At 43.9% G+C, this 12,275-nt stretch overlaps 1 protein-coding gene across 3 annotated transcripts in view; it reads left to right on the forward strand.

Moving 5' to 3' along the window:
• Positions 1-11,937, forward strand: part of LOC137436660 (alpha-actinin-3) — an 81,268-nt gene extending 69,331 nt beyond the window's left edge. Inside the window, exons 17-22 of one of the 3 annotated variants that reach the window (XM_078786639.1) lie at positions 594-776; positions 5,041-5,184; positions 6,191-6,257; positions 6,541-6,699; positions 8,527-10,104; positions 10,377-11,937. In XM_078786639.1, coding sequence (XP_078642765.1) covers positions 594-776; positions 5,041-5,184; positions 6,191-6,257; positions 6,541-6,620 — 474 coding nt within the window. In that variant the 3' untranslated portion in view covers positions 6,621-6,699; positions 8,527-10,104; positions 10,377-11,937. Of the gene's footprint in view, positions 1-593; positions 777-5,040; positions 5,185-6,190; positions 6,258-6,540; positions 6,700-8,526 lie in introns of all 3 variants that reach the window. The other 2 variants (XM_078786638.1, XM_068130654.2) reach the window with 2 other exon arrangements.
• Positions 11,938-12,275: the final 338 nt, after the last annotated feature.

A 12,275-nucleotide genomic window follows, 5' to 3' on the forward strand; every position in this document is an offset into this window, starting at 1 on the left:
AGAGACACACACAGACAGAGAGAGACACACACAGACAGAGAGAGACACACACAGACAGAGAGAGACACACACAGACAGAGAGAGACACACACAGACAGAGAGAGACACACACAGACAGAGAGAGACACACACAGACAGAGAGAGACACACACAGACAGAGAGAGACACACACAGACAGAGAGAGACACACACACAGACAGAGAGACACACACACAGACAGAAAGACACACACAGACAGAGAGACACACACACAGACAGAGAGACACACAGACAGAGAGACACAGACACACAGACAGACATGTGTGAAGGTTGCGAAAAGAAAAGGCAGGTGTTGGGGACACAGGTAGGGGTGAGGAATGGTCAAAAATGTTTTTGCACATCGGAATGATTTTGTGAAGTACACCTCCTACAGCTCATCAAGTGTGTAACCTGAACAACCAACAACTTCCCTATCATTTGCACAGCATTTAGTACTCGGCTCTTCTTGTCGAGTTGTTCTTCATTGATATTTCTTCCCATAATGCACTTGGGAAAGATGAAACCATCGCAGTCTAATTGTTTGTTGTATACATTCCCTTGCTTGTTGTATTCAGGAAGCCGGACGGCTCGTGTCGGGGAGTGTAGGTGGTTCTCTGGAAGAGCGAAACGTGCAGATGCACAAACTGAAAGAGGAGTTTTCCAGGCAGGAGGGAAACTTGTCTCGTCTCGAGGAACTACACAGAGCACTACACCATGCTGGCGTTTACGATACCGCCCATACGCCCTACCCCATGGAGGTACATGGACCATTCGATTAAAATCGTCACAGCAAATACATTTGTGATTGGCTTGGACTCTCCAGGTTATCCACGAGTTTTAATCACTTGCATTAAAAGTCATCAGACTAAACCAGACCGAAGAGGTTTTTCATATTTCATCCACAAATGCTCTTTTGCTTACTTTGTGAGACTGTCACATAAAAAAGAAAGATGCGCACTGAATGTCACAGCAAAGATGATAAATGTTTATAAGTAATAAAATTCTTTTTTGTAATGTAAAATAATGGAGGGATGGTATATCGAAAGGTATGTAAACAAGGTAGGGATGGTCACAATAAATCATCATGTGAAACCCATCCCTTCATCTTAATTTAAGTAATAGTTGTTCCCTGTCCATCCCTGCATCCATTTACAAGGACAGTGTATGTTGATGGTTTCCATGTATTAATATAACCAGTGATATATTCAAGAACCACCTTTAGAGGCCATTTTTCCCTGCAGAGCAGGGGTTGGCCTTTTTCGGGCACCGACACCGTGGTCCCCTTTTTGAAGCAATGTTTTATGGCCGGATGCCCTTCCTGCCGCCAACTCTGTTAGTCGCCTCTTGCGACACACACGGAATTAACAGTGAGCTGGTACTCAATTTGCCGACCTCGGAAGGATGACAGGCTGAGTCAATCCCCCTGGCGTTAATTCAGCGATCGACCGGGATGTGAACCCGGTATCCTAGGATCCCAAGCCGGCACCCTAATCGCTAAGCCAACACCAGGCTATAACCAGTGATATATTAAAGAGTAACCCAAACCACTAAAGAGGACCACTTCGACGCTAATCTATCCCTTCGTCCCTACGCAATTGATATGATGTCTTTTTCCGAATTCCGGTTTATAAAGTGGGTCAATTTGCAATTAAAATTCGAAATCTTCTTCTTCTTCACGATTGGCCGTGATGTCGCGCCAGGAAGTCGACCACCAAATGCATACTGTCGACGGGTTACATCGCAGTACCATTTTATTCAAACGGCGAATAATTTTGGAATTTCTCCAAATATGCCAGGTCGATGCGTCCTTGGTGATTGTAGAAATACAATCGGACATGGTGTCGTGCTACACTAATGGCTGAAAGATGCGAGGTTTGTCCGAAATACTTGCGTGTGTATCGGGCCTACAAAATATTCCCTCTTGTGCTCAGAACATTTTACAGAGCACTGTTATGAAACAACAGAGATGGCTAGATCTTGTGGTTATCCACCATGATTGAGAGAGGATGCCCTCCCCACAATTAAGCCAAAGAAACAGCCGTCGCTCAAAACTGTAGCACCATCGCTACCGAGTTCTCAGCATATTATGGACATGGGCGATTTGAGCAGTGAATCAAACACCTGTGTTGGCCTGCCGGTGTCCAATCTCACCTCACCACCAATCCTTCCTCCCCCCTCCCTCCCCCCCCCCCCCACCTCATCCACTGGGGTGGGACATCGAAACGGACACGGCACAAATACATGGCTCCATAATTCCCCCAAAAGCGGTTCCATTACTAATTTTGTCTCCAATGGTTACTTCAAAATCTCACTGATCAGTTTCAACCGACTGAGAACCTTCAGAGATGCTAATGATGGAGGAATCGGTATCGGAATCCGAGCTCTAAATACATTGTCTCTCTATGTAAATCGCCATTTGGATTATGATGAAACTGACAAAGTGTGACATCATTGACGAAATTGAAAATCGACACCTTCAGCCTTTTTTCAACACTTTGTGATTGGCAAAATAAATTCGAAAAAAGTTATACCTTCCAATTAGACCGTCATTAATGATTTTTAATGGATTTCAGAAAAAATATTTTTTGCGTTTGGGTTCCCCTTTAATAAGTTAACAAACACTGTTTAATATATCACTGGTTAAACAAACACAGTCGCAACTAACGTAACACACACACACACACACACACACACACACACACACACACACACACACACACACACATCAGTCCATCAGTCCGTAAATACTTGCAACCTCTCCGAAACTGCTGATGGGATTGGGAAAGAGGGTCAGGGAGGGGGGGGGGGGGTGGTTTGAGGTCCCTAAACTAGGTATTTGCTCTCTTTGAAAATACACACACAATTTTGATTAAACTTGATCTCAACCTTCATCTGTGATGTACTAATGTTCCTTCACGGCATGAGAGAAATCGGGATCTAAGGGGGTCTACGAGGGGGAGGAGGGTGGGTTGCCCCCCTCTCCACCCAAAATAGGTTAAAAAAAATTAGGTCTTATGATTACGTTAATATGATTCTACATGCTGGCCTGTAGAATGAATTTTTGAATTTTTTTTAATTATGACGTCATAATTACGGCACCAATGAGAAGTTGACCGTTGACCGTTGCCTAGGAGAAGTTGACCGTTGCCTAGCAACCATTTAAATTGGTTTAAACACAGTCATCCTGTTTAAAATACCTTTATTCGGTGTATTATACCGCTTTATTCTAGCAGGTGAACGCCCAGGTGTATTGCTTATTTTATTATTTGAACGTGTTGATCTGTTGGCTACTGTCGGATTGTATGTCATTTCACGCAGTCATAACCACACTCATTGGGTGTGATTGGCCCTCTGGCAATTGTCTGAGGCCCCGCCCCTACTAGGCTGATTGACAGGTGTGGTCCCACCCTCCGCTCGTTTCCCTTCATATTCCCATGAGTAGTGATGCAGTTTTGGTTACTTTTCATGGAATCCGTTGAAGTTATGAAGAATTTGAGTCGTCATGGACCTTCCCGCTATAAATTTCAGTCGATTTGTGTTTAAACCAATTGTGAGTTAGTCTGTCTGAAAAGAAGAATTACAATCGGGCTATTTTGATTCGGTCAGTTTTGTAGCTCAGCGATGCTGTCCAAAAGTGTGAGCATTACCCTGCGCTCGCGAAGCGACAACAGGGTTAGGCATTCGGGTGCGTACATGTGACGTGTCTGCATTTTTTAAAAATTCATTTTCTTCTGCAACTGTTAGTCAGATGGACATGAAATTTGTACCACAGGAGCGCCGTCTTCTGTATAATTTATTAATGATAATTATGACGCTGTAGGTCACGTGGTACAGGCGCCATCTTGGCAAAACCGAAAAACGTTGCACCTCTATCTCCAAAAGCACTCCATGGAAAAAATTGAAACGTGGCTCATTGTAAAGAACTCCAATAGTTGCCGTTAATGATGGTCATTGGTGCCGTAATTATGACGTCATAATTCGACAGGGACAACACAGTCTGATCAGTTTGAAATTTCTTGAACGTGATCTACGCAACAATTATATTAGAGAATATACATTTGTGATGTAATCGCTCACGTGGTCTGGCAGCCATATTGGATCAAAGAAAAAAACGTTCAAAAACAGAAGAGTTTGCTCGCACCAAGTTGACTGCGCAGGGTAAGCATTCTATGAATACCATCTACTTTATTGGATGTGAAACCCTCCACAGACGACAGGTAGGTTTATAAGTTTGTATCTTGGTCGAGTATTTTGAGGATTTGTGGTATATTAAATGTATGGCGTATCCATGCCATCCCCTACATATAGGAAGTCTCATGACTTCCTGAAAGATATAGTCCTAACCATTGAATGAAATTTATTAGTTTTTATTTTGTGAAGGGATAAAGATATGTTGTCTGCTTGTCAGCTTCTGAGTTGTCGTCTTCTGGTTCTATTTTGTTGGACACTGATTAAACTAGTGGTGTGGGCCACAGCGTATAGAATATAAGGTTGCTTTTTTTTCTGTTTTTTTTTTCTAAGAAACGTTGTCCGTTTTCCACAGATCTCCACTTCTAATAAGGTTTCAAGAACGACAAAGATGTGGAATTTCGAGTATAATTTTGCAACTTTTAATTCGTTTCAGCTACTGTGTATATCTTTTTGTTATCGGTCAGAGTTGATTTGATATTTTTCCACCTTAAAGCTAAAGGATGGGAAGCATACTGGCAACAAAAAGCTGGAATCCAACTTCCAGGCCTAAATGCCACATGTTTCCTTAAATGCCATTACATCCAAAAGGGGTCATCAGGCCATCGTCGTCACTCATGACTCAATAAATCTTGTGTTAAAAGTGTATGTTTGAACAAGTGATTTGATATTGTAAGAATACATTTCCATTACCCCAGCTTCCCTTAAGATTGCTTTCTAATAACACTTAAAACTTTCATAAAGTTTGAAATGTTTCTCAGTTATGCACAAAGTACACTCTGTTTCACGTTCTATCCACACTGAGCGCGCCATTGGCTTTGTGTGCACCTACAGCGAGTGCGGGTGGGATGGGAGGCCTTGGGTACGGCACTAGCTCACGCCGAATCACAACTGGAGACCGAGGCTGCCGGTGGAGCCCGGAACCTCACACCCGAACAACTGCGAGAATTGCAGGCCGCATTCAACCACTTTGACAAAGTGAGAGAACCGTATCGTTGTGGTTTTAATGGCGTCCTTGTTCAGTAATTGAATCCCTGTGTTTGGATCAGTGAGCTCTGCATGCTTATTGCTGTCAGAACGTATAGCAGAGTGAAGGCAATTCATCATTAGGATTGGTTAATATCAAAATATTGTGATCAAATTCAAAATAATGTAGGAGAGCATTCTTTGTAAGGCATAAGGGTTCATTTTATGGGGTTTCAGGAAAATATTTATGATGTCATTTGATGTGCATCTCGTCTCTTGTTTCCTACTTTAAGACTAACGCAGGACTATCACAACAATTGCACAAAGGGAAAGTGAAACAATCTTTGTGTGGTGTTGGCAACACCAATTCAGTGTCAACACCACTCGATCACCACATTGAGTGGTGTTGACACTGAATTGGCAGATTCCATTTGTTGTGGGTTCAAAGCAGCTCAGGACAGCCGTACAGTATTAAGGATAGAGAGATTTTACCTTTCAGAGAATTAAGCTAGTATTAGGAAAACAAGCATGTTGGTAATGGATTGTCATAACAAAAACAAAACACCTAGCTTACTGACCTTGATGGAAAAATACCTGGCTTGATGACCATGAGGAAAAACACCTGGCTTGCTGACCTCTCAAAGACCTCTCAAAGAACAGTTGATAATTGTAAAGTCCATGTCCGCACAAGGTGTATAAAGACACAGACACAACAATGATAACAATGGTTGTCTTCATTATGTAGTCCAATCAAGGCTTGTTGTTCTGACCTTCCAGGGCAGTATTTTGGAGCTGCACATGCATGTTCTGCTTCGTCCCTCATGAGGGCCACTGGATGTGCCATCATTTGTTTGAGTAGAAACGTTCATGTTTTTGGAATTTAACAAAATGGTGAATTAATTACAAGAGTATTTGGATGAAACGTCACAACTGTACCAGTGGGTTTGCATGTGCTTGTCACGTGATGCATCAAAGGATAATTTATCTCTTTGTACTTCATTCCCGGGCTGGAGAGCAGAAGAAGAAAGGGATTCTTGATGCCGAGGACTTCCGTGCATGCCTCATCTCCATGGGCCATGTTTCTGGTAAAGCATTCGCCATTTTGACCATGTGATCTCGGGTCCAGACTCGATACAACACTGAAACGTGTTTTACCTGATCTTTGGTGTTGTCCTCTTGATTGATAATCCACTCGTATTTGCAAGCCCATCCTGTCATTTCTTTAAAATTCCGTCATAAACAAACACCGATTGTCCTTCGCAATATCTCCATGTTGTTCCATCATTCTATCCTCCCTTTATGTAGTGCTCTTTTAGTTTTCTGGCTAAAATGTCTGCTCATATATAATGGGATGCGACGTGTTGGCAGGGAGAGGCCGAGTTCGCTCGAATCTTGGCAGGTGCCGATCCAGTCGGAGCGGGAGTCGTCTCTTTCGCAGCATTTCTTGACGTCATGGCACGAGAGGCCGGGGCCACAGGGTCTACGGAACAGACCGTCGAGGCCTTCCGCATTCTTGCAGGGGACAAGGTAGGCACACCACGGCCATCGGTCAGCAGGCTGTATTTCTGGTGCACATACATGTTTGTAGCCTGGTGTTGGCTTGGCGGTTAGGGTGCTGGCTTGGGATCCTAGGACCCTGGGTTCGAATCCCGGTCGGTCGCTGATTTAACGCCAGGGGGGTTGACTCAGCCTGTCATCCTTCCGAGGTCGGCAAATTGAGTACCAGCTTGCTAGGGTGAATGATACCGGTGTGTACCCCGGTTTAGAATAGGTACACCGTATCCCTGCGCATCGTAAGAGCGTGACCAAGGGTTGGGGTCAGGAAGGGCATCCGGCCATAAAAACATTGCCTCAAACAGGGAACCATGATTGTCATGGGGCCCGCAAGGCTAACCCCCGCTTTAGCGAGGAAAATGGCCTTAAAACGATCATTCATTCATACATGTTTTTTTGTTTGTTTTGTTTTTGTATACTGAATTGAGGCTCGTGAAAGAGCTAACATTTATTACACAAACAAATCAACCAGACAAACAAAATATGTAAAAAGAGGGAGCGGAAGACAAGATGGGGAGAGAAGGGGAAGCACACAAACATAACATTTGAGAGCAGGGAGATGTGTGGGAGGGAGAGGGCTTGGGGGGGAGGAGGCGTGGGAAGGGGGGGGGGGTTGGGGGGGTGGGAGAAGTATAAAACACAAGGATACCAAGGACTTCCAGGACAGAAGTTGGTATTTCAAAAAAGTGGATTTGGGGTTAAATTAGTGGGGGTAGAAAAGATCAAGGTTTTGGATGGGGGAAGATAAGATAAGAGATGGTGGTGAACAGCTGTTTTAAAGACCTGGAGGGTGGAGTGGGATTGAAGAGAGAGAGTGAGGGAGTTTGTTCCAGAGGCGGGAGAAAAGAGGAATGAAGGAGTGAAGGTGAGCAGAGAGTCTTGATTTTGGCAGTTTAACCATAAGAGGGTTGCAGGCAGATCTTGTGTGACCTGTAGGAATATTTGGGGGACAGAGCCCAGAGAGAGCTGGGGGAGCAAGGCCAGAGAGGAGTCTGTAGAAGACGGAAAGACCACCCACCTGCCTGCGGTGAGTGAGTGAAAGGCCCTTGGAGTTAGCTTCCTCGCGGGAGATTCCAATGATTTTGAACGCTTTGGTTTCAACAGCGTGAAGACGAGCTAGGTGTGAGGCAGGAGCACCAGCCCAGAGGGGAGAGCAGTATTCCATTGAGCTGCAGATGAAAGCCTTGTATGTGGTGAGGAGCTCAGGTGTGCCAAGGAAGGACTTCGCACGACGGAGGATGCCCAGTCGGCGACTGGCTTTGGAGGCCAGATTTGAAATGTGGTTTTCCCAGGAAAGATCATGGCAGATAGTGAGACCCAAAAGCTTGAGTGACAGAACTTCTTGGAGAGGATTATTCAGAAAGTGGATGGGAGGGTTGTCCAATCAGTCTTTTCGGAGAGACATCGTAAGAGTGTGAGATTTGTCAGGATTGAAAGACATGTTCCACTTGTTTGCCCAGTCTGTGATTTTGTCCAGGTCTGCAGAGAGTGAGGAGGCTGCAGACTGCCGATCTGAGAGATGAGGAATGGAGCGACAGAGTGTAGAGTCATCAGCAAAGAGATAGAGAGGATTTTCAAGAGAGTCAGAGAGATCATTGATGAAGACCAGAAGACCAGATCATTGATGAAGACCAGTTTGTATGAATAATTAGAATAGTGCGACAATGATGGAACCGTACCATATTAATGGGCAATAAGTTATCAGTTTATGATTGTAAGAGAGTTTCTTGTATTGAATTCCAAGGGGTTGACCTATATCGGCACAGCGCAAATCTATAGCTGTGCTCTCTCTTCCGGCAGCCATACATCCTCCCCGAGGAGTTGCGTCAGGAGCTCCCACCGGAGCAGGCCGAGTACTGCATCGCCAGCATGTCACCGAGCACCGATCCAGTGGCCCCACCCGGAGCTCTTGACTATTCCTCCTTCGCGTCGGCACTCTATGGTCAATCTGACCTCTGACCTTCAACCTCTCGTGAGGAAGAAGGCTGTGACTTGGCACCCACTTGGTTCTACCACAGCACATTCCAAGACGATGAAAATGCTGTTTGTCTTAGACCGTCACTTTACTCGAGGCACTTCACTTACCTTAACTGCAACTCTTTGGTTAATCGGGACACCTGGAATTGAGGTTATATAATTTATTATTAAACCAATTTCATCGAAGTCTTATTTGCTAAACATTTTCTACTCGAAACCTGTAAGGTGGTTGCGTAATCAGCACGACAGCTCTCAACCTTTGAAATAGAGAATTCAGATTTTTTCCTGTTCTATAAAGAGACTATCATGCTCTTTGAGAATAGACAGCTGATTATGAAGGCCTCCAATTTCTCGGCTTGTTTTCTCCGACCAAGAACGAACCAAACTCCAGCTTGCCTAATGCTCAAGTCTGTAGACCTACTGCTTTATTGGTTTTGGCATTCCCGTATCGCCTCGCTTTTTGGTATTCATATTTTCTACTGTTACATGCACAATATGTCCCACTGTTATGGAAGTAACGACATGTCCAGCGCTCCATTGGTGAGGAAGTTACCACACTGCCAACGCTCCATTAATGTTATGCAAGTAGCCGCACATCCAACGCTCCATTCTTATGGAAGTAGCCACACATCCAACGCTCCATTCTTATGGAAGTAGCCACACATCCAACGCTCCATTCTTATGGAAGTAGCCACACATCCAACGCTCCATTCTTATGGAAGTAGCCGCACATCCAACGCTCCATTCTTATGGAAGTAGCCACACATCCAACGCTCCATTCTTATGGAAGTAGCCACACATCCAACGCTCCATTCTTATGGAAGTAGCCACACATCCAATGCTTCATTCTTATGGAAGTAGCCACACATCCAACGCTCCATTCTTATGGAAGTAGCCACACATCCAACGCTCCATTCTTATGGAAGTAGCCACACATCCAACGCTCCATTCTTATGGAAGTAGCCACACATCCAACGCTCCATTCTTATGGAAGTAGCCACACATCCAACGCTCCATTCTTATGGAAGTAGCCACACATCCAACGCTCCATTCTTATGGAAGTAGCCACACATCCAACGCTCCATTCTTATGGAAGTAGCCACACATCCAACGCTCCATTCTTATGGAAGTAGCCGCACATCCAACGCTCCATTCTTATGGAAGTAGCCACACATCCAACGCTCCATTCTTATGGAAGTAGCCACACATCCAACGCTCCATTCTTATGGAAGTAGCCACACATCCAATGCTTCATTCTTATGGAAGTAGCCACACATCCAACGCTCCATTCTTATGGAAGTAGCCACACATCCAACGCTCCATTCTTATGGAAGTAGCCACACATCCAACGCTCCATTCTTATGGAAGTAGCCACACATCCAACGCTCCATTCTTATGGAAGTAGCCACACATCCAACGCTCCATTCTTATGGAAGTAGCCGCACATCCAACGCTCCATTCTTATGGAAGTAGCCACACATCCAACGCTCCATTCTTATGGAAGTAGCCACACATCCAACGCTCCATTCTTATGGAAGTAGCCACACATCCAACGCTCCATTCTTATGGAAGTAGCCACACATCCAACGCTCCATTCTTATGGAAGTAGCCACACATCCAACGCTCCATTCTTATGGAAGTAGCGACCATCCAACGCTCCATTCTTATGGAAGTAGCCACACATCCAACGCTCCATTCTTATGGAAGTAGCCACACATCCAACGCTCCATTCTTATGGAAGTAGCGACCATCCAACGCTCCATTCTTATGGAAGTAGCCACACATCCAACGCTCCATTATTGTTATGGATGTAGTTGAACATCCAATGCTCCATTCTTGTGGAAGTAGCAGCACATCCAATGCTCCATTATTGTTAAGGAAGTAGCCACACATTCAATGCTTTGTGCACATTGTATTTTCCATTTATAAAAAGGCAAAATGAAAACAGTTTGGTGCTTGCAAACAACGGGTAACCTTAAATTTATGTATTCCTCTTTAACAATAAAATTGGAATTGTTTTGTGCCAAATGCTTTTGTTTGTGTGCTGGTTTACAGTGTGGCTGCAATGTTTCACGATTGTCCACAATATGCTCTTTTACTCTCATTGTGCCAAAGATTAGTGTAAAGGTGTTCCTCCCTATCCACCGCAATGCTTTGCATTCCTTCTCCCATTGTTCCTAACCATATCCAGGTAAACGAATTAAAAGGTATTGATAAATGAAACTGATGAAAGAAGTGGTGGCAAAAGTCCATAAAGCTTTATCATCAACAATCTCGTTTTTACCTCCGCCACTGAAGATGGATGGTTCCGTGTTTGTTTGTCTGTGGTACAGACACCCATTTGTCTGTGAGCAGGATATCTCAAAAAGTTATGGACAGATTCGGAGGGAACTTTGTGGACAGGTTTGCTGTGTGATGATGATGAATTGATTAGATTTTGGTGAAGATCTGGATACTAAAATTTTAAAGTAATTTTTCACCATTGAGAGATCGGCCCAAAAACAATATATAACACGATATCTCAAAAAGTTGTGGACAAGTTATGACAAAGTTGGTGGATGACTTAGTTAGGCGACAAGAACAAGCCAATTAGGTTTTGGTTCCGGCTTATCAGTGGGATACAAAACTTTAACTGTTCAGCCTGGTGGAAGTATGCACCGTCTACCGAGTGCCGTATTTTGGAATTTTGTGATGAAACGGTATCTTCCAGAACTTCAGCTGATAAACTGAGAGGTCACCGAGAATCTTTCTCATGACTTGTTCCTGATGGAGCCTGGAGGCATCATTGGGTATGAAAATGTTTTATTCATGCAATTACCCAGTTCTTTGGTTGTGTGATCCGTGATTAACTCCACATGAACAACAAAAAAGAGTAATCTGAGATTGCAGACCCTCACCAGGACATGTTTGTGGGGTGCATTTTGTGTGGTGTTTGTTTCGTGTTGTTTCGGATAAGGTTCGTTTTTCTATCCAAGATGGCTGCCAAATGACGTGACCTATGACGTCACCATTTTCACATTATATACAGCAATGGTGTGAGATGATATCTGTAAAACTTCACATCGATAGGGTAAGCGCTTTCAGAGAAACAATTTTTTGAATATTTCCTTAAGTCCAATATGGCTGCCAGACCATGTGACCTATGACTTGATCGTTTTCAAACTTTATTACCCAAGGCTAGTAGATCATGTGTGTGGAGTTTCGCATCGATATAATAAACCATTCTGGAAAAGATTTTTGAAGGTTTTCATTTTCAATACAATATGGCTGCCAAACACGTGGCCGATGAGGTCATCAATTTAATTTTGACGTGCAATTTTTGTGTAGATAGCTCAAGAAATTTCAAACTGATCAGATCTCATGTTCTACTTTTTTTCTTTTCTTTTTTCTTTTTTTTGTATACTGAATCGAGGCTCGTGAAAGAGCTGACATTTATTTCACAAACAAATCAACCAGACACACAAAATATATAAAAAGAGGGAGCGGAAGACAAGATTGGGAGGGGGAAGCACACAAACATAACATTTGAGAGCAGGGAGATGTGTGGGAGGGAGAGGGCTTGGGTGGGTGGG

Source organism: Myxine glutinosa, chromosome 11, assembly GCF_964187855.1.
Source record: "Myxine glutinosa chromosome 11, kmMyxGlut1.1, whole genome shotgun sequence".
Classification (NCBI taxonomy): domain Eukaryota; kingdom Metazoa; phylum Chordata; class Myxini; order Myxiniformes; family Myxinidae; genus Myxine; species Myxine glutinosa.